This window comes from Lygodium microphyllum, chromosome 21, assembly GCF_053477565.2.
Source record: "Lygodium microphyllum isolate KBCC chromosome 21, Lygodium_microphyllum_v1.1.10, whole genome shotgun sequence".
Classification (NCBI taxonomy): domain Eukaryota; kingdom Viridiplantae; phylum Streptophyta; class Polypodiopsida; order Schizaeales; family Lygodiaceae; genus Lygodium; species Lygodium microphyllum.
In genome coordinates this window covers 132,952,712-132,975,493 of record NC_141155.1, presented here as the reverse complement: position 1 = coordinate 132,975,493, position 22,782 = coordinate 132,952,712, and the positions used below count along the sequence as shown (strand labels likewise).

The following is a 22,782-nucleotide window of genomic DNA, read 5'->3' as shown; positions in this document are numbered from 1 at the left end:
AGACTTTGAAAAGTTGTATGTGGTTGTCTCTCTCCCCTTTTCCTATATATATATATATATATATATATATATATATATATATATATATATATATATATATATATATATAGAGAGAGAGAGAGAGAGAGAGTGTGTGTGTGTGTGTGTGTGTGTGTACGTGTACAAATGTTATTGTGCTCTCATGGGTGGATTTCTTATTATGCACTAAACCTCGCCTAAGGTTAGTAGCACAAGCCTTTTACCAACAAGGTGTTGGTTTGACTACACTAGAGGCTAGGATAGGTCTCTCCATAGGAAGGATGTTAGGCTAGGATGCAACAAGCATGTCAGGGGGGCTCTAGCCATAAATCCCTTGAATTTGTTGTGACCTAAATACTACAAGCCTAGGATGGACTTCTTGGAAGGCCCTAATGCTAGATAAGGGTGGATTGTGCGCCATGACAACTGCAAGGCTAGATAGGATCTACCTCAACCAAGGGGGTTGGTGGGATGCCTAATGTGCAAATCAAAACCCTATTTGTAGTGGCTTGGTCGGATCATATTCCTATGCTTTGTACATTGAGGATGGCTAGAGACCAAATATTATGGAATGGGCCCCCTCTCAAATTAATATGTCCTTCTTGCAAAAAGAATCCTTTCGTGAGAAGCTCAAGGAGGCATGGAGAAAGACTAAGGCCTCTACCAGATGCCCCATCTATGGATGGCTAATAGGGATTGCTGCTATTACCAAAATGTTAAATGTCATGGCAAAGAACATGCCACATAGATGCAAAAGGTGTGCAAATAGTAAATATGCTAGGGAAGCTATGACGGAAGTGTTGCAGATGGTGCCAAGGGGTGCTCAAAAGCATTGAAGGATTCTTATAAGTATTGCAGGATCAGAGGGTGGAGGTAGCCAAGGAAGAAATTATGGAGTTATTGGTATGTGTTTGGGGATGCCCCCAATGAAATTTGTTTTAAAGCCTTGAAGGCCAAGGGGCAGAGAGAGGTTATCCCCACCATGATTGATCAAGATAGTCATTGAAAGCAAAGACATTGCTAGGGCTTTCACCAACCACCTATCAACCATAGTAGATATGGAAGCTAAGATGCTCTAGAATGTTGAAATAAGCATTGTAGGCTTTCTATAAATTAGCATAGACCTTGTCACGAGAGGTGAAGCTGCCATGCTTGGTCTCCCCTTCTTAATCGAAGAATTAAAGTATGTGGTAGATAAGATAGCCAAGAGAAAATCACCTGTCATTGATGGAATTTCTATAGTAAGTAATCTAATCTCTTTTAAGTGTGTGTGGGGGAGATTTGTGCATGTTAATGAACCAAATTGGAAGGGAGGGGATCTTCCCTACTGCATTGAACAAGGGATAGATAAAGTTAGTTCCAATGACCTTGGATAGGGCTAAGATGAGTAGCTGGAGATCACTCACCATTGTGGGAGTGGCCTATAAGGTGTATGCTAAAGCACTAGCATGTGTAGGAGAGCATTTACTAGGGAGAATCCTTCACCCCCAACAACATGGGTTTGTGCATGGGAGACACATCCAAGATGTGATCTTAAACCTAATACTAGCTATGGATCATGCTCTTAGTTTGAACATTGACTATGCGCTCGCAAATATGGGTTATGACAAGGCATATGAAAAAATAGGCTAAAGATTTATTATAGAGGTACTAAAGATAATGGGCTTTGAACAAGATTTTTTGCGAATGACCAAGGCCATATTCACCAATGTGACTTCTGTGGTCCAAGTAAATGGAATCCTATCTACCACTTTTTACACTAAAATATCAATATGTAAGGATTTCCCTTGGCCCCTCTTTTGTTTGTTGTCATAAGTGACCCCTTCCTACGAAACCTAGAGTTAAGAGTGCAATAAAGTGCTACTCGAGCCCTCCCTCTACCAAAAGGTAGCCACTTTGTCTCACAATTCTTTGTAGATGAGAATTGGGATATGGTTACTATGGATCGTCAACAATTTGATGGAGGCATATGATGCCTTTTTAGACTTATTTGGATTCCAAGTGAGAAAGACAAAGATAGAATTGGTGTTCTTGGGATATGGAGACCCACCAGGGTGGTTGTTGGAACTTAGCTTCAAGAGGATTGAGTGCAGCCACATGTATTCAGGTACTTAGGCTATCCTCTTAGAGTTGGATTAACCACAAAAACAGAAGGCAATTTGGATGGAAGCCAAAGTCAGAATGCATGCTAAGTGTTGGAAAGGCAGGAAACTCTTGTTCTTGGGAAGAGTATTGGTATCTATGACCTTTCTTGCAATGATGCTACACTTTAGTAAAGTTGTATGGGGAAGGATTGAAAGGATATTTGTTGAAGTCCTCTAGGATAAAGACTAGGGTTGCTAAGGGTGGAGGCCCATAGCCTAGTCGCTAATCACAATAGAGGCATCTTATGGAGGTGTTGGACTCCCTAGACTAGCTAATAAGGCCCAAGCCTTGCTTCTAGGCTTGCTCAAAGGGATGAATGGCCAACATCCTTGGATGGCACTCACTCAGCATTGGCTGGTGTGGTTTGGTCAGAGCATGCTATGAATTCCTAGCATGGAGCGGTCAGATGTTGTACTAGCTGGTAGGAAAATAGGCATCTCAAAGTCATTGACAGTGCAAGGGCTAGGTGGGTAGGGACCCATGAGAGAAGAGGAGATGGGTCCCTTAAGCAAGTCATTTGGACCTTTAAAGATGCCTAGGATCCACTATATAGGCCTATGCAAGACAAGCCCCATATGGCAAGGAGTCTAGCCCATAGAGGCATCCTTAGGTGGAGAGACCTATGGGATCCAACTGCAATGGGCTTCATAAGCCAAGAGGAAATGACCGATACATATGGCTTGACTAACTCAGAAAATGAATTTATGGTGGGCATCATGGGAAGACTCAAGCAGGCACCATGGCCAACATCCAAGAAGGTGGGAGATGGTAACATTACCAAGTTTATGGCCTCCCAAAAAGGTAAACTACTAGCTAGATGCAAAAACAACAGGGACTTGGCCAAGAATGACCCTTCACACATCTTATGTGTTGTAGATAGTTGGAGAAAGTGGCACCCACGCACAAGATGGAAAACTTGGTTTAGCCGAGTGCAAAAAACCAAGAAAGCCACACCATCTAGTAGGTTGAATTTCTTCTTGTGGAGGGTGGTTATGAATAAGGTCCCCATGTGGGAGGGGTTGAGTAAGCTAATGAGCATTTCACCACTTTGTGTCTTGTGCAAGCATGCAACTGAGTCCACCATGCATCTCATTTGGGAGTGTAGGGAGGTGAGGGGAATCTAGAGCAAGATCAAGGCTTGGATTTGGAGGGTAGGATTCAATGGGAAGGGATGAAAAACTGACTCTTTTTGGTGACTGTGGGAATAAGGATGATCAAACCCTCAAGCTTTCGAATGTTGTGGGAACCATGGCTCTCCAACTGGTTTGGAAACTTACGAGAATGAGCTTGCCTTTGGCAGATGCAATAGAGATGGTGTAGTTAGTGAGTTGTGGTAAAGGACTAGGAGGGAATCTCTACTAGCTCTCTGTGGATGTGTTTTGCTCGATAAGACCTTCAAAGTTTTCTTCAAAGCTTTATCTAAGGCATAACAACCCATTTTGAGAATGGCCTGCTTGTGGCTTTATATATATTTTACCCTTCTTGATGATATATCTCCAAACCTCATTATTTAAAAGAAAGATATTGAGCACTCGAGGAGGGAAAAGGTCATCAAAGGTGTCAAGCATTGAAACCCTTAACGAAATGTCTCTATAACAAAATCATTGGACTCTTGAACACTTCTACTGCACCCAGAGAATGGTATAATGGTAGGAAATGAATGAACAACACATGCACAAAATTCCAAGCATATTTATCTTTTTTGGCCTATCAATGCTAGTTATTCAGTTGTTTCTCTTTTTTCGGCTTAGCAAAGCTAGCCATAGAATTCATTTATCCTATATAAAAAGAATTATTAAATTCAATTTGTAATTGTTGAGAATAGTGGCATGGTTATTTATTTACCTAGTTGTATCCTTTTGCTTGACGATACAATATTGACCTTATTATGACCCACACAATCATATGATCGTATCCTTTATGAAAAAGAAATTTGTTATTCATTATATAATTGCCAAAATTGATGGTAGTATTAAACAAGGTTGAAGACATGTTTTGTGCTAGCTTATGTAAGAAAATCAAACAAAAAATTGTTATTTCATATTACCTTGCTATAAGAGTCTCCATATTCATAGAAACCACTTTTTGAAGCTAATATGAAAACCTTTGTCCTTGACAACTTACAAGTTTTTTCATTATTTAGTAGCTAAGGACTTGACATTTGACCTTCACCACCTTTCTCTTTAACAATTGCAAGGCTTATTTTTTCAAATTTCACAATATGCTTAATGGTAAACATTGGTTTTTAGTGAACACTCCCATTTAACAATTTCATAAGTACATCACCCTTGTTTCATAGGAGTGGAAACATGCACAATTGACCATCTAGCCATTTCATAAGTACATCACCCTTGTTTCATAAGAGTGGAAACATGCACAATTGACTTTACACAAGTTAATGCACTATATACATGATTGTGCATGGATGAGTGTTATTTCACAAGATCATGACTTGGTGCACATTTAATGGGACCTTGGAGTTTTTATATAGTGTCCTTACTTTTGAGGTTACTTTTTCAACTCCAATGTGTCATCCATGTAGCCTTTTAAACATGGCTTCAAAGTTATCGATGGGCCAATTAAAGCTATCTCTCATGTCCTCATCGGATGTTTGTTTGGAATCATTGAGAGCTTCAAATTGTGTGCATTTGTGAAATTGCAAGTCCATACCTTGTTGCTTATAAGTCGATAAACCTGTGTGTGATGGGGCTCTTAAGGTGATAAGAGGACCTTCACACTAGGTGTTTTAGGAAGATAAAAATGGGATATTTTCTAGTTTAAAGTGTTCATATAGTGAGTTTGGAACAATTACTTAGAAAAATAGGGGGAGATATTCCTTTTTCGAAACTTTGGGCCAAACCGATGCCCTTAAAAGGTTTTCAATGGTGAGTTCGGGGAGGTCAAAATTGGATATTTTCTTGAAACTGTCCCATTCTCACGGCAATGAAAATAGGGAATTCCAATCCTTTTGTGAAACCGAGCAAAAGTTATAAAACAAGCATGATCTTGTTTAAACTTCGCCCTCTCACTGGTACCGCACACACATCAGTGCTTGCACTTCCAAAGTTCTAGTGCGTGTTTGAAACTTCCATCCCTTTTCATGTCTCTTTTCAAGCTGGCCGTGGGAAACGCCTCTTAGTGTTGTCGTCGGGGATCCAGTGTAGGGATACTTTCGAAACTACCCGTGGGACGGTCCCCTAAGAGTATCACCCCGTTCAATTTCAATGAGACGAGACACCTATACTCTGTGGTGGGACAGCGAGGTGAGCAGCGCCTCCATCTTCTCGACCGAAAATGGCCGACGAGACAGGGAACAAGCTGGTGATGGTCGCTGTTGAGACCAGCCTCGGGGCCCGATTCCTCACGTCCGCCGCCGCCACTGTCACCTTCGCGGAACTCCGAGGTTGGTTTCACCTTCCGGCTCTCAAATATCCAAACATCTGTTCCTGCATTGTCGATGATATTATCACACTCTATACAGACCCCAGAATCATTCTTAAGTGATCATTGGTGCTTCAAATGAGCAAGGTTTCCTTCAATGGGTAGCAAGTATGGTCTTCTCTTGCACTTTTACATGGCTGTTGTATCGATCATGAGTCTAAGGTGTGAACTTTGATAGCATTGCCCTACTCTCGTCAAAGGCTAGATTAAAGAGGCTTGGAGTTGTGAGGGCTCTTTCGCTGCAAAGATTCAAGCTAGTAGTGAGGTGCAGCACAAATGCTAAGATTGATGAGCTCACTATGGTAGAGAAAGGCTCATAGAAGGGCAGATTCTAGCCTCAATGCAAGCAAATGCACATGTGATCATGCTAGAGCGTAGGAGGCCACATCAAAGGAAAAAGTCGAATCTCACTACAAAAGATGCAGCTCTTAAACAATGACCAGGTTAGTGAGTGCACCAAGGGAGGTATCACATAGAGTAAAAAGTTTTGGAAACCCCAAGCAAGCATACTCTATAATGTATTCTCTTCTATGCACGGTAATGCTCCCTTGACATAGGCTAATGAGAGTATGTTGCGTGACATCCATCCAAGTAGATTTAAAAAAATAAAAATAAAAATCTATTAATAAGTTCCCTTGGGACAAAGTATCCCAAGGCAATATACAAAGTACAAACAACTCTATAAGGGACTCCCAAAACAAAAACATATTTAGGTAAGGGGAAGAATATTACAAGTCCTGAGTGAATAACTAGTAGGGAGGTCTATAGTGCTAGACTATATGCACTTGATAATGTTAGAAAGTCTTAGAATTCTAGGTCCTCAAAAGATCATCTCTTCTCGTCTTGATAGTCTGTATCCTCTCCCATCTTTGTAGAGAGTTTGGACAATCTTTGTCCAAAAATTCTAGAGAGAGTCTCTGTAGTGGATATATCCAGTAAAAATCTAGTGGATGCCAGCTTGTTACCGTCCTCCATTAGAAGGATTGATAGTCTCTAATCTCTATAGTAGTAACTCCTTCCATGGCTCCTCACTAAGAAGGCGGCTCCTCACAATAAGCTTCACTCTTAGTGCACTACTCTAAGGAGTCTGGGCTAATGATCCCCAAGATGCCCCTAGATTTGGGCTGAATAATGACATCTCAGGCTACCTTAGCCCGTGTTGAACTCCCATCTCCATTGACCAAATGAGATTCCAAATGAGCCGCTTCACTACACCAATTTTATGACCTAGAGAAGGTCCAATAAGAGATAATATATTACATAGTAGCAAGCAAAACTTGATTAAACATCGCCACTCTCCTTGCCAGCGATAATCTTGTTGTGCTCCAATGCAATAGCTTTTGCCTTATACTCAAGAGTAAGGGTGCCAACTGTTGTTGTGAGGTGATATCAATGACCACATGACAACCATGGTATCTCATTGTAGTATTGCTAAGAACCTCTCGCATACTCTTTCTCTTGTGTGCTCGCAGCAATCCTTCCTTGCATGTGCTCTTGTGGAACGTGGACATGGGTGTCATACCCAAAAACTCTAAAATAAGAAATATTAGTCTTAGGGTGTCATACCAACAATGGCTGAAGTAGGGGATCGATTCAGGATGTGGATTGCAGTAGCCACAACCTCGGCCCAAAGACACAGAGGTGTTTGTCTATGCTCCATCATGATGCAAGGCGTCTCAATCACACTTTGGTTCTTCCACTCTAATATGCCATTCTCTTGAGATGTGTTTGTGTTTGCAAACTCTTGGTGGATACCACGATCCGCACAAAACCTAGCAAGCTCATTAGAAACAAATACCACCCTTATTTGATCGTAATGTCTTCAATTTCTGGCCTAATTGGTTCTCCTCAAAGAGCAATCAATCCTTGAAGTGGGAGAATACCTTTGACTTCAATTGCAAAACATTAGTCCATGTCATCATGCTAAAATCGTCCACAATGCGCTCAAAATACGAGCTTTCCTTAAGGGATTCGTGTTGAAACATGGATCTAGGACATGGCAATGCAGAAGCTATGGAGGTTGAAAGATGAAGACCAAACTCACAGATACTTTACTGGAAAGAAAAGAGTACTATTATTCATTGAAAAACGGAAGCAAGTACAATGCTTTATAGGAAAGTCTAGGCAACACATCCTCCTCCTATGCTTATGAGATTCTTGTCCTGAGCCCTCACTGCTCCATCGAAAGAGATTGAAGTAGGTGTGATTGCAAACATCTCAACACCCCTCCTCAATCACAACCAGAAGTACAAAGTGTGTAGAGGCTTTAGTGAGCACCACCTGCAAAGTGTGGGCATACCACAGACATGGTAAACACCAGAGACTGTCGTAAAAAAGGCTAAGTGTGGGTACCACAAACATGGTGGACATCTAGAGGCTGTAACAGGAGCCTCACAAAGTGTACAGAGGCTGTAGTACAAGGCTACATGACGAGTTTACAAGCTTATGTCAGAAGCATTTAGGGCAAGGCTAAAAAAGTCTATCAGAATAGAAGTAGAAGGATTGATGAGGCTTGTCCTTCTCCTGGTGGTCGTCTTCTTCTTTAACAGTAGCAAGATAGGCCTTTTGGGACCTCTTCCTAGCATGATAGAACTCCTCAGCGTGTCCGGTTCTTTTGCAGATCAAAAAATAGCTGATCCTTTCTTCCTTTGAAGCACCTTCGAAGAATGAGCACCACATTGCTCATCTGGAATAAGTTGCATATTACCCCTCCCTTGAATAGGGACAAAAGAGCTATCGCCAATGAAAATCAGTCCATGCGAAGTCTGCAAATGTGCAATACCTACCACAGGAGTCATGTGCTGAGAGGCACCATTGTCAACAATCCACTCATGAGAATGTGGGGCCGTCAATGCAACATCAGAAGCCTTAGGGATTGAAGCCTCAATCGAGGAAGGCAGTTGATGAGGGAGCAACCACTGCTCTTAAATCCTTTGAAGACTTATTCTTCTTCTCCTTGTTGGGGCAATCCTGCTTCGAGTGACCTTTGTTGCCACAGATGTGACAAGTGGAATCCTTCTCTTTGTCCTCCTCCTTTTGGTCCTTCCCCTTCTTTTGAGAGGATTGACCTATCAATGTTCCGATTTTGGAAGCATTCCGTTCTTTTAGTTGCTCCTCTTGGTCCAAAACCTAGGAACCAACTCTTCCCAACAAAGAGTCTTTGTCCACCCTTAAGCAATCAAGGCGGAGTAAAATGTACTAAATCGGAGCGGCAACTCAGAAAGAAGAGTTATCACCATGTCCTTCAAGGTAATCGCCTTCCTTGCGTTTTGGATGTGCATCTACAATTGGCTAAGCTTATTAACATGCTCTTGCATAGAAGAAGACTTATTAGAACTAAAAGTCCTTACCTGAACCTCTAGGGATACCCACTTCATCATAGTCATCCGATTGTACATTTGATCAAGCTCTAGCCATGTGTCTCGAGCCACAGTCAAGTGTTTAATGTGAGCAATGACAGCTGGAGTACAGGAGAGAGAGAAAAGAACCGATGCGGGCATTCAATTTGTCCCAATGCTCTTGTATCTTCATCAACTCGGCTTTCTCATTTGAAGAAACCTTGGAGGCATCATGAGCTGTGTCAAAAGATGACGTACCAGCGAGACAGTAGGGTTGGCGGAGAGGAATACGGAGTGAACTCAGCAAACATGGAGAAGAGAGAAGAAACTCTGATGAATGGAATGATAAAGATCTGAATCATGGAGTGAATGTGATACAAGGGTACAAGGGTGCCGTAGCACAAGGAAGATGATGAAGACAGCCACGAGCCACGAACCGCAATGTCCTCCTGAAGGGGTGTGAGGGTAGTGGAGAGGCTGGAGAGAAGAGGTGACGGACTGAATGAATCAGCCGTGGTGAATGAATGAGAGAGTGGCCTATAAATAGGCATAGTCAATCTAGGATAGTGCCCTTTTTTGGGGCTGCAAACCCTAAACGCAAAGTGCAGAAACGCAAAAAACGCAAACTGTGGGCGAAGGGTTTCTTAACACCCCCTCTCAGGCCCAAAAAGAGGAACAAGAGAAGAGTGAGGTGGAGATGCAATGCTACACGCTGAAGAATTCTCATGCAACAGGTGCCACTTGGACAGTGTCTCTCGTGGGGAAATTGTTCACGTTGCCCAAGCGCCCTAGTTCAAAGTGCCACGAACCACAAACCGCAATGTCCTTCTGAAGGGGTGTGAGGCAGCAAGCTGAAATACGTGGAATCTGCAAAAACAAGATTGTTTTTTGAATGGAGAGTGATCGGCAACAATCGTTCTGCTGTAAACACCCGCAAACTGCGGGTGGAGGGCTGGAAACAGGAGCCAGACTGTAGATGACAGCAAGGGACAGCTGAGACTGCGATGTCCTCCGCGAAAGGGGTTTGGGCAGCAAGCTGAAAACACCTGAAACCTGCAAAAATGAGATTTTGATGTAGTGGAAGAAGAAGAGAAGTGGATGTTGAACCTGCCACCGGTCTTTGCCTTCACTAGAGCGGAGGATCTTTGCCGCTGTTTGAGAAGATCTAGCTCTGATACCATGTCAAAAGATGACGTACCAGTGAGACAGTAGGGTTGGTGGGGAGAAACATGGAGTGAACTCGGCAAACATGGAGAAGAGAAGAGAAGAGAGAAGAAACTCTGATGAATGGAATGATGAAGATCTGAATCATGGAGTGAATGTGATACAAGGGTACAAGGGTACCGTAGCACAAGGAAGATGATGAAGACAGCTACGAACTACGAACTGCAATGTCCTCCTGAAGGGGTGTGAGGGTAGTGGAGAGGCTGGAGAGAAGAGTTGACGGACTGAACGAATCAGCCGTGGTGAATGAATGAGAGAGTGGCCTATAAATAGGCATAGTCAATCTAGGATGGCGCCCCTTTTTGGGGCTGCAAACCCTAAACATAAAACGCAGAAACGCAAAAATCGCAAACTGCGGGTGAAGGGTTTCTCAACAAGCTGTAGGATGGTCTATAACCTTGGTCACAAGTTTCGCCAAATCATAAGACTCTAAGATGACAAGCATCATGACACGCCAAATGCGATAATTCTCCCCATCAAGTTTTTGATCTGTAGGAAGAGCCGGTAACACAGGGACCTTACGGTCCATAATAGCATGAAACTCAGCATCAAATTCGGTTGACATTGTAAATGGAAAGACTTGCACAAAACCAAGGGCCGCCTTGTTTGACTCCGCACATCGTGTCAGTGCTTGCTAGGGCTTTCTCTACTCGTCCTCTAAGAGTTTCACATGTTGGAGGCAATGAACACTCAAAATCTACAGCAAAAGGCTGAAAACACAGCTTTTCCTCCTTCACAAACAGCGAAGACCTGCAAAAAACAGCAACTTTGCTCCTCCTCCATGCACAACTTATTCACCATAGCCTCCAAGGTGTTGAAAACTCAAACTTTTTTCGCGAAGAATCCTTGTGGTCAGGTCTGCCCGTGATCAATCAGCCCTCCTACGTTGCTTTGATACCATGTCAGTGCAGCGAATGCAGAAGCATATGGATAAGATTGAAAGAAAATGAACATGAGAGAAAGGGAGAGAGAAAAGAGACAGAAGAACTCAGAAATCCACAGTCAATGAATGCTGAAATGAAGAGGGCAGATATACAAGGGCTGCAGACGTATCTCCTTGAGCTGAATCTCTCCCACTAGCACCTGAAAAGCAAGTGTGTGGGGGTAGGCTGTCAAGTGGGCTAAACAAGAGAAAAGAATGCAATAGAATAATGCAATCGGCCATCAAAAACTGGTCGACGTGATTTGAAAACTGCCGACTACAACATAAATGAATAAAATAATCGGCAATCAGTCCTCCAGTTGCCACGTGGCGCCATTGCCTGCCTGACAAATTGGTGTACATTGTGTCTGTTGAAAATGCCCCTACCTGACAGGAATAATGAATAATGCCCTCCGAGAGTACCTCTGAGAGAATTGACTGCACCAATGGTAACCTGAGAAATGTTAGTCGAGGGGATGAATAAGCTCTAATAGAAGTGACTCTTCTTCTAAGGTGGAAGCCTAGGTGAAATCCCCCCAAACTGTGATCTTCTTGAAAGATCAACTTACGCTGATGTTTATGCAAGTTTGGGTCATAAGCGGCCGACTGGTAGTCATGAATTCCAAGGAACTCATCCATCTTATGAAACTAGGATTGCAATGTTTGCTTTGGCTTGTAAAAGAGCTTTTTGCAAGTAAAAGGACTTGTCTTTATGGTCTAAATAATAAAAATTGAGAGATTGCTCCATATAGATCTCCTTCTCCAATTAACCATTCAAAGAGACACTTTGAATCTATCTTATGGATTAGCCAATTGTGATGAGCGGCGAGTGTGACCAATAGAAGAATGAAGTCAACCGTGCAATCACAGTGCAAAGGTTTGTTCATAGTCCATGCCCCTTCCTTTTGTTGAAACCCTTGTACCATAATTGTACTTATCCAAGGTTCCATTAGCTTTCAAATTGGTTTTTGAAAATCCACTTTGTTCCAATGACCTTCTTGTAGTGATGATCCACCAAAGTCTAGGTTTTGTTCCGGTCAATACTTTCAAGCTGCTTTTCCATGGCCTCTCGTCATTGGGGATGGTCTAGAGCCTTTTGCCAATTGTTTGGCTTAGTATGTGCTCTATAATTCGTCATAAAGATATACACAAATGAAGCAGTAGGTGTTTGCCTAGTGGATCTTCTGGTTTCCTTTACGATGGATTTTGGTGGAAGGATCTCTAAATCCTCCATGCTCTTTTGGTACCAAAAAGGTAACTCTTGGAGGATTGGGCACCCCTAGGATAGGCATTCTAGCACCCAGCTAGTTAGTGGATGGTGTTGAGCTAAAATAAGCATTACATGCCGAATTAGCCTCTTAAACAATCCCAAAAATGCTAAATTAATGAAAAACACTAAAATAGGGAGCAGTTTAAGAGAACTTAAAATAGGGAGAGATTCGAGGTTCCGAAAGTTTCTATAAATAGACAGGCTACCCTCTATTCAGCCCAATCTCGTTTTTGGAGGTTTCAGGTGCTAGAACATTGGTGTCGACACCCTATTTGCAGAGGACATCTCAACTGAAGCTGCCCCACACTTTCTTCACCCATCTGACGCCTGCTTCCAGCCTCTTATCTCGCAGCTTGTGCCACTTCTTGTTGTTAGAGATTCTTGCTATTAGAGATTGGCATTCCTTGGACAGGTGGTTCCCGACCTGAGCAGTTTTCTGCAATTGTACTAGGCAGTCCATGTGACAGTCCGTATAGCAAGCGACAGAGAGCGCAAGTGCCACGTGGCATAGTCGGACAGGTTTGTTGCATTTGGTTAGTGCAGGTCAGACAACTATTGCATAGTCGACTGCATTTAATGCTGTTGACTTGCATTATTCCTTATGTTTTTTGTTGGCTATTTATTGGTCCCAGTCTCCACACACTTTCTCAGTTTTGATCTTAGGTTTCCAGGCTACTGATCATGGAGACTGCCCTTGGGGTTCACGGAGTGTGAGATCTTCGAGGTGGAGACATACACAGACATACTCTCTGCACTCGTGTACATATCTGTATCCTTATACATCATTCTTCACTGTAGATTTTCTGCGTTTCACTCTCTTTCTCTCTCTCTCCTCTCTTTGTTCACTCTTTGTCTTGGTCATATGATTTTGCACTGCTTCACTCTAACATGATATCAGAGCATTGAAGGATTGACCAAGGGGACTTACATGAAGAGGAGATTTCAATGCGATACAAGGTTGTGTTTTCAGCTTTCAAGGGTGAGTAGGAGGGCTGCATATTAGAACAATGCCGAGGCGAGTGTGGACATGTGAGAAAGGAGCAAAATTGCTGAAGCTACTATTGATTTTTGCTGTTAGAGAAAGAAGAAGGCTGCGTTTTGAGCCTTTAAGTGCAGATTTTACCTTTTCGTTGCCTCCTCCGGTGGGTGAAGGAGGAGCGAGACGAGTGGTGAAGACCCCGAGGAGGTTGCATTCAGAGTTAGAGGGGGCTGCTTTTTGTGATTTGTGTAGGCATTGTAGGTGAAGATGTCTTTTGAGGGCGAGACAAAGTTTCAGGTAATCATGGACTGAAATGTGCCCATGTTACCAACTCTTCTATCAGATCAAAAGCTTGATGGCGAGAACTACCGTATTTGGCGAGTAATGATGCTTGCCATTTTGGAGTCCTATGATTTGGCAGAGCTTGTTACGGAGGCTATCCATTGCCCTTATTCTCAAGACAAGTCCAAACTCTCTTCCAGTGATAAGTTGGAGTTGGCAAAGGCTCAAGCACATTGGGACAAACTCAATGCTTACATTTGCTTGTTTTTATTTCTTTCATGTACTATAGTTGTGATCTCTCATATAGAGTATTTGACGGTGGCGTGGGGATATGGCTGGAGTTTAATCAGATGTATAATTGCATGACCCTCATGAAACGAGTTTCTTTGGAAGTGCAGATGAGGACCATGAGTGTCAACAAGTCATCTTCTATGCGGGAGCATATTAACAAGCTGCGGCAGCTCAGATGTAGGTACAAAAGGCAGGGAAGGTGATCACTTCTGAAGATGTGGCGATAACTCTTCTTTTATAGTTACCGCCCCGTTTCAATGGTTTTTATTTCACCTTGATTGCTTCAAGTCGGTTTGAGACTCTTTGGTGGGAGGAGTTGGTTTCTATGGTCCAAGACCAAGAGGAGCAGATCAAAGGGACCAATGCTTCTAAATCCGAGGCTTTGCTAGGTCAGTCCTCTTAGAAGAAGGGGAAGAACCAAAAGAAGGAGGACAAATCAAAGGAGGACAAGGAAACGGAGTCCACTTGCCACATTTGTGGCAAGACAGGTCAATGAAAGAAGGATTGCCCCGACAAGGAGAAGAAGGAAAAGATGGAGGAGGAGAAATCTTCAAAGGATTCCGGAGCAGTGGCTATTCCATCATTAGCTACCTTCCTCCACTTGGAGGTGATTGAGGCAAGGTACCCGAAGGCCTCTGATGCTGCATTGACGGCCCCATACACTCGAGAGTGGATTTTTGATAGTGGTGCCTCACGGCACGCGACTTCTTCTTCAACAGGTGTTGCTCATTTGAGGCCTTCTCAAGGCAAGATTCTCATTGGTGATAGTTCTTCTATCCCTATTCAGAGACGGGTTGACATGCATCTTATTTTAGATGGGCGAGGTGGTGGTCATTCATCCTAGGTGCTTTATGTGGTGGCCTTGGGATACCATCTCCTTTCAGTGCAGAAGATTTGTGCCCTTGGCCTCTTGGTCAAGTTGGATGTGGATTCTTTTCAAATTCTTGATCGTTGATCGAGATAGGTCCTTGCTTCAGGTTATGAGGAGAATGGAGTCTATAAATTGCGGTCTTCTTCTGCCTTGACTTCTCTTCTTCTTATCTCTCAAACTCAGTCAGAGCTTTGGTATGCTTGGTTTGGTCACCTCAACTATGATTACCTGTGGAAGGCGTCTAAGGGACGACTTGTCTGAGGTTTGCCAGATATTGTGGTGAGTTAGTAGCCTTGTGTATCCTGTATCCGTGGGAAGCAAACTCGTGATGCTATTCCCAGCAAGGCTTCGAGGCCGCCTTTAGCACCCTTAGAATCGCTTGTATTTCATACTAATTATGGATGATTATAGCATGATGACATGGGCTTATTTCTTAAAGCTGAAGTCGGAGGCTTTCTCAACTTTATGGATTGGTTGCTCTTTGAGGAGAATCAATTGGGCCAGAAAATGAAGACCTTACGATCGGATAAGGGTGGAGAATTTGCTGTTTCCAGCAAGGCTTCGAGGCCGCCTTTAGCACCCTTAGAGTCGCTTGTATTTCATACTAATTATGGACGATTATAGCACGATGACATGGGCTTATTTCTTAAAGCTGAAGTCGGAGGCTTTCTCAACTTTATGGATTGGTTGCTCTTTGAGGAGAACCGATTGGGCCGGAAAATGAAGACCTTACGATCGGATAAGGGTGGAGAATTTACTTCCAATGAGCTTGCTCGTTTTTGTGTAGAGCGTGGTATCCACCAGGAGTTTGCCAACACAAACACCCCTTAAGAGAATGGCATATTGGAGCAGAAGAATCGCAGTGAGATTGAGATGGCCCGTACTATGATGGAGCATCGACTGACACCTCAGTGTCTATGGGCTGAGGCTATGGCTACTGCGGTCCACATTCTTAATGGATCCCCTACTTATGTTGTTGTTGGTATGACCTCTTATGAGGCATATTTTGGGTCTTAGCCATATGTTTCTTATTTTAGGGTTTTTGGGTGTGACGCCAATGTTCACATCTCGAAGACACAGCGTGACAAATTTGAATCCAAAAGACAGGTGTTTGTGGGCTGTAGTTCGCATTCTCAAGGTTACTGATTGTATGATCTCGCTAAGTGGGATGTTTACATGAGCGGTGATGTTCGGCTTGTGGAAGTTCCAACCTTAGGGAGGGGTGAGGAACACCCTTTTCTTGGAGATCTCAGTGATAGTTGGGCACCCGCGATTGTGCCTTTGGAGCCTGTGTCTCTTGAGGACTCTTCTTCGAATGAGGATCTTAGTTCTCAGCTACCAGACTCACCGATTCCACCCCAACAGTTTGTGGACCTTCCAGAAACTTCAGCAGATGGAGAGTGACGAGGCTAGATCTGGCCTCCTCCTCGTTGGTCTGGTGACACTCTTTATGATGTTGGGATTGCGGGGGTCCATGAGGAGTGGTAGCCGTAGGATGGCACGTGGCATTCTTGGAGGAACTAGGCACACCTCACTGAGCTTGTGTATACTAATTATTGTTTGATAACTTGTGCCATGTAGGATCGGGAGTCCACCTCCGTAAAGGAGGCTTTACATCATGATCATTGGTGGAGAGCGATGGTGCAAGAGCTAGAGTCGATTGAGAGGAATGGCACTTGGTACCTTGTGCCCAAGGCTCCTCATAAGAAGATCATTGGAGTCAAATGGGTCTTCAAGACCAAGTATCACAGCGACGACACCTTGGAGAAGCATAAGGCCTACCTTGTTGCTAAAGGTTTTGCACAGTGCCCAGGCATTGATTTCCATGATACTCTTGCTCCTATGGCTCGGATGACTACTATTTGTGCCGTTCTTGCATTGGCTAGCCATAAGAGATGGCCGGTCTATCAGCTGGATGTGAAGTCTGCCTTCTTAAATGGGGAGTTGAAGGAGAAGATCTATGTTGAGTCGTCTCCAGGCTTCGGTTCTTCTGATGGTAAGGTGTACAGGTTGATGAAGGCTCTCTATGGCCTTTAGTGGGTTCTCCATGCCTGGAATGAGAAGATTGACTCGTTCCTCCAAGAGCAATTGGAGTATTGTCTTTGCAAGGCTGACCCCCAACTTTATCTTCACACCTCAGGTGGAGGTGGTGTGTTGTTTGTCCTTTATGTGGACAACTTGATTATGACAGGTGACCATGCCATGATGGTCGAGCCAACGAAGGTAGCACTTCATTAGAAGTTTGAGATGATGGATATGGGACTTCTTTATTTCTTTCTAGGTCATGAGATCTATTAGACTTTGAGGGGGATTTTTATTTCCTAGCAGTGATATGTACAGGAGCTCTTCACTATGTGTGAGATGGAGGGACGCAAGTCTATACGACTCCTATGGATCCAAATTGGAAGGCTATAGCTCATTTTGATTCTCCTTTGGCGGATGCTACCCCTTATAGGTAGTTGGTTGGCTCCTTGATTTGGCTTCTCATTACTCGTGTTGACTTGTGTCATGCTGTAGGTGTGTTGGCCGGGTTCATGAGTGAATTGGCAGGTTGCTTAGAGGATTTTGAGGCTTCGGGGGACCCTTGATCTTGGGATATATTATGCAGCAGGTATAGGTGATGCAGACTTGGTACTTATAGGATAGAGTGATTCAGATTAGGTTGGTAATGTGGATCATTAGAGGTCCATGACCGGTTATTGCTTTGCCTTGGGTGCCAGTGTTGTTTCATGGAGCAGCAAGAAGCAACCCATAGTTGCCCTCTCTTCGATTGAGGCGGAGTATCAGGGGGCATCTTCTACCACATTTGAGGCGGTGTGGATTCGCGGGTTCTTGGAGGGGCTTGGCTGCCCGTAGAAAGGTCCGATTGTTCTTCAGTGCGACAATGAGAGTTGCATTGCCTTGGCCAGGAACCTTGTATTTCATACTCGGACGAAGCACATTGGGATTCAATACCATTTCATTTGGGAGAAGATTCTGGATGAGACTCTTGCCTTGGTGTGCTGCAAGACAGAGGACAATCTTGCAGACTTGTTTACGAAGGTGCTTCCTCAGGCTTTACTTCAACAGTATGCTAGATCCTTAGCCTTACTGCCGTGTCTAGGATCTGAGAGGGGGTGTTATAGATTGGCATTCCTTGGACAGGTAGTTTCTGATTTGAGCAGTTTTTTGCAGTTGCACTAGGCAGTCCATGTCGCAGATAGTCTCTATAGCAGCCAGTAGGGAGTGCAAGTGTCATGTGACGCAGTCAGATAGGTTTGCTGCAGTCGGTCGGTGCAGGTTGGATAACTGCTGTATAGTCGGCTTTAAATGCAGCCGGCCTGCATTGTTTCTTGTGTTTTTTGTTGGCTATTTATTGGCCCCAGTCTCCTCACACTTTCTGAGTTGTGATCTTAGGTTTCCAGGCTGCTGATTGTGGAGAATGCCCTCAGGGTTCACGGAGTGTGAGATCTTCGAGGTGGAGACATACGCAGACATACACTTTGCATTTGTGTACATATTTGCATCCTTATATAGCATTCTTTCTTGCAGATTTTTTGTGTTTCATTGTCTCTTTCTCTCTCTCTCTCTCTCTCTCTCTATTCACTCGTCGTCTTGGTCATACGCTTCCACACTGCTTCACTTTGGTACTTGCCGTTTTAGTGTTTCCATTTTACTGCTGCCGTTTTACTGCAGTGTTTTATTGCTCTGTTCTATTCTGGCGTTTTATTGCGGCATTTTGTTGCTTGTTCTTCACAGATCCGACATCTAATGCTGCATTTACTATCACTAGATATCTTTGGAGGTTCCCTTGTGATTCAAGATCTATTAGGATTATGTCACACTCTCTAGCTCATTACGTCCGCCTTGCCTCTTGAGGCACCAAAGTTAGAGGCTTAGTATTCATTCCTTGCACAACTCATTATCTCTGCCTTGCTCCTTGAGACACCAAAATTCGAGATTTAGTATTTATTCCTTGCCCAGTTTGTTTGCTGCATGAGCATTGTATATTTAGTATTCATTCATTTCTTTCATTCAATGTGTTTATTGTCTCTGAGTTACCCTAACCCTAATTGTGTTGTGTATTGAGTTTATGCTTTGTCATGTGCTTTTATTTGTATTTCAACATTAAGTTATTTCTTCACATGGTATTAAATCAAGATTCTCTTTGATGAAAGCCCTTTGTAAGAAGCAGGGAAAATAGGAGGGTATGATGATTGCAAACATGTCTTCACCACATCATCATGATGCTTATGAGCCTAGCATATCGAGCTGCGAGACAGAATGGGCCTCACAGCACTCCAACTCTCGACATGGTCGAGAGTCTTTGGACTACCATGGAGTCCATAGATCATACGAGATTTCATGAGTCGAATATGATCTCATTCTCATGTCTCGAGCTCAACAAGAGATTGAAGGTAATTTTGAGTTTTTTCTTTAGATTCGGTGCACGAGTCTAATGATTTTGCAAGGAGGAGGGAAGCTTCACAATGTTAGATATGCTCAATGCCCCACCCTCCTAAGGTGCCACCAATGATCCATGGTGCTCAAAGTTGTAAGGCCCCTATTACGAGGAGAAGCCATGTGTGAGCATGGACATTGGGTGGGTCTTGACTTGTATGTCAGATGAGGTCTATGTGATTGGATAGCAAAAAGGCGACCTTTGTTGATCTAGCCTTTGGTTTAGACAGAATAGTTATGCTGGTAGCAACTCAAGGCACAATGCGTCGAGTTACGGGGTGTGGGAGTTATCAAGGACCCTTATTTTGGGGTCCGGAGGCAACACCTTTGGCCCGATGGTAAAGAGAATATTTCGTGGCCGACTAGGGAAGGTCCATAATATGGTTGGACATGCTGACCGGACTACCTTTCTAGTCTATAAAAGGAAGACCCCTCTAAAGCCATTGATATATCTATCTTTCACCCAGTCAAAGCTCTTCTAGCTACCCTAAGCTCTTTGCCTATCATTTGTCTAGATCGCCATTTAAGCTTCACAGTGGAAGCTCACGGGTGGACAGAGCTATCTTTGTATTAGTTTGTTTGAAATTAAAGCAGGCTCTTTTCTTCTCATATTTGTTGCGTGTTCTCTACTCCTTGCTTAGATTCTGTCCGTTGTGGTGTGTAATTTTTACACACAAAGGATTGTTAGAATTTGTCAATCCGGGTGTCACAACTCTATAGAAACAGAATTTGTATCCTTTTTCATTAATTTGTCTATATAATGATTTATTAAATTTGTTTCCTTTGCACTAATTATTAGATATAAAGAAAAGTGCATTGGAGCTGGCCACTGATGAGTGGTCACATGTTATGGTGGACCCACGCGATGGGTTAGAGAAAAGATAGATCACACTTCCACCTATATGGTCCGATTGGGCGCCTGTGACCAGAACTCACACATATCAGGGTTAGACTCGCACACAGAAAGGATTGATGCCTTGAAGTGTGGGCTAGATCCGCCAGAACAGACAATTACAATCAACAAGATAGCATGATCATGAAATGCTTGTACAAAGTGCATGTGTGGGCTGAAAGCTTGAAATGCACATTTCTTTGCATAGGAAAGTCACATGAAGATTCTGATACCGTTTTTGCGATGTACACGGAAAAAGCTTTCATATGACACCCATATTGGGGGGTCCTTAAATTTTAGGAGGTCCCTAAATTTTAGGAGCCTCGAATTAGCCTAAAAATGCTAGTTCTAAAAAATAGGGATGTCATTCTAAAAATAGTAAATTCTGTACTCTGACTATGCTTACTAAATTTGGTTGTTTCTATTCTTGACAGTATTCAGCCCAAAAAGGAAGGCCATAGAGAAGAGACAAGTGTCAAGACACTTGTCACACAAGTTTCCAAGTGTCCTACCACTTGTTACATCTCATGACATGTGGCTGGACACTTGTCTTGTGCTACTCCACTTTCCCCTTTTGTACTAGCTCTTCCCTCCCCTATAAATAAGAGCTCGTTTTTTTTCATTCAGCATCATTTTTCTTTGATGTAAACTCATGTACAGCACCCACAGATAGCCAGAAACTGGCCCCATCCATCCCCATCATCATCCCCCATTTCTCCATTATCAAATTCCTCCATATTTCCTCTTCTATCACTGCTGTTTTACAGGACAACAAACCTGTAAATTCATTACAGCACCTTCTTCTCGAGCTTTTTCTTCCATTTTAGCAACAAGAAGTAAGCCCTATCCATGTACTGCTGATCGACAATGGAGAAAGGCTGTTTTTCCCTCTTTCTTCTCTCATACTGTAAAGAAATCAGTTCTTATCATTGCATAATAGATAATGCATGTGTGTTTGTACATCTTTGCATGATTTTGTGAGAGTAAGAGTTACTTCTCCTCACTCTCAGGCTGATTGTAACTGAGCTCTTCCCTAAGGGACTTGGGTTGAGCAGAAATACATTCCTTCGGGGGGGGGGGGGGGTTGCCCATCTTCAACCCTCAATCTTGTCTCCATTACTTTTACATTTTCATGGCTGAAATTTTGTGAGTAATTTTCATTTTCAGCTTTAAGTGTTCATTCTCTTTTATATTAAGTCTAAAAAACAAGCGAATTTCATAATTGTTAAGCATACTACGTTGTTCAAGGCGTTTACACCTAGGCAGTGCCCAATGTATTTTGTGTGGTGTGGACACTTATTAAAGTGTGAATGCAGGGTGTGTAAAACTAGTGTCTTAGAAACTTAGAATAGTGACACTAGGCTCTAGAGTAAATAAACCTAACTCTAGTTAGTTCATGGAAGGTTGGCTAGACCCTTGATCTAAATTGGAGCTGTACTTTCACTCTATCTTTCAATTCAACAAGTATGCTCTACATGAGAGAGAGAGAGAGAGAGAGAGAGAGAGAGAGAGAGAGAGAGATAGAGTAGTTTATTATCGTCCAACAGAAGGCCAAATTATGACCCATGGGACCTTTCCAGATATACAATGATTCTCCTTTCCCATGGTAGGAAAGGGTAGCTACAGTGAAAGAACAATCTATGCAGTGTGGTTCTCCACACAGAGAGAGAGAGAGAGAGAGAGAGAGAGAGAGAGAGAGAGAGAGAATATGTGAGAACTCTTATGTGTGACCAGTCTTCCCTTTATTCAAATGTCACTGAATGAATAAAGAATAAAGTGAGTGTGATGGGGACTCGCCAACTGCAGTGAATAGGTATACATGTACTATAAGTGTAGTAATACATGGGTGGCTAGGCACATGCATATTTACCCCCAACAAGCTTGCCATGCTGCTTGTGCTCTTGGCATCCACCACTCTTGCCATGCTACTTGCCTACCGCCTCTATTTTGTCGCACAGAGAGAGAGAGAGAGAGAGAGAGAGAGAGAGCAAGTCTTTACGAACCTTTTACGAAAAAAAAGCAAGTCTTTACAAAAAAAAGAGAGCAAGTGCCATTTCTCACATTTGGTATCAGAACAACTTTTGCATGCTGGTTCCATTTAGTCGCTGTCAACCGGTGCTGCTCCACCTGAGGTGTGCAAATCGATACCAGGAATGCTGACATTGCACAATTTCCTCAAGATTTGTGGAAGAAATTTGGGGCTTTTTGGTCTAGAGGTTTTGGCTTGCATTACAAGGCATATTAGAGCTGCTGATTATTATCGGCGTGCTGAAGCATTTCGTCAGAAATTCAGACGAAGGTATAAATTTCTTCAATTTCAAAAAAAAATTGAGAAGAAATTTGGGGCTTTTGCCTAACACGCACTCCAAGGCTGACAACAGGTGTTACAACAGCATTAACTTGCTGCATCAATTAGATTTGGTAGTGAATTTTGGGGATTTTCAGTAAAAACTGGGAAGATTCAGCATTAAATTATTGTAAATTGTCTTTTTGGGCACATATTTTGAGGCAAGTACGGTACAGCAGTATATTGCTGTAAATTGCACGCTGAGTGCTGATTTGCATAATCTTGGGCACATTTGTTAAGAATTGTGACAATTTGATAGTTTAATGCCTGCATTCTAATCCCATGTGGGGATTTTTGGTACTCAGCAGAGTACATTCTGTAC

General features: G+C 43.0%; 1 protein-coding gene across 8 annotated transcripts in view; it reads left to right on the top strand.

Annotated features, from left to right (window-relative positions):
• Window positions 1–5,241: 5,241 nt before the first annotated feature.
• The window catches only part of LOC148018574 (uncharacterized), a 164,808-nt gene continuing 147,267 nt past the window's right edge, over window positions 5,242–22,782 (top strand). For 2 of the 8 annotated variants that reach the window (XR_015687690.1, XM_087661750.1), the window contains exon 1: window positions 5,244–5,566. Coding sequence is in view for 4 of the 8 variants with exons in the window: in XM_087661750.1 (XP_087517876.1) it covers window positions 5,458–5,566 (109 nt within the window). In the remaining 4 variants the exon portion in view is untranslated. Of the gene's footprint in view, window positions 5,567–22,782 lie in introns of all 8 variants that reach the window. The other 6 variants (XR_015687689.1, XM_087661744.1, XM_087661746.1 and 3 more) reach the window with 5 other exon arrangements.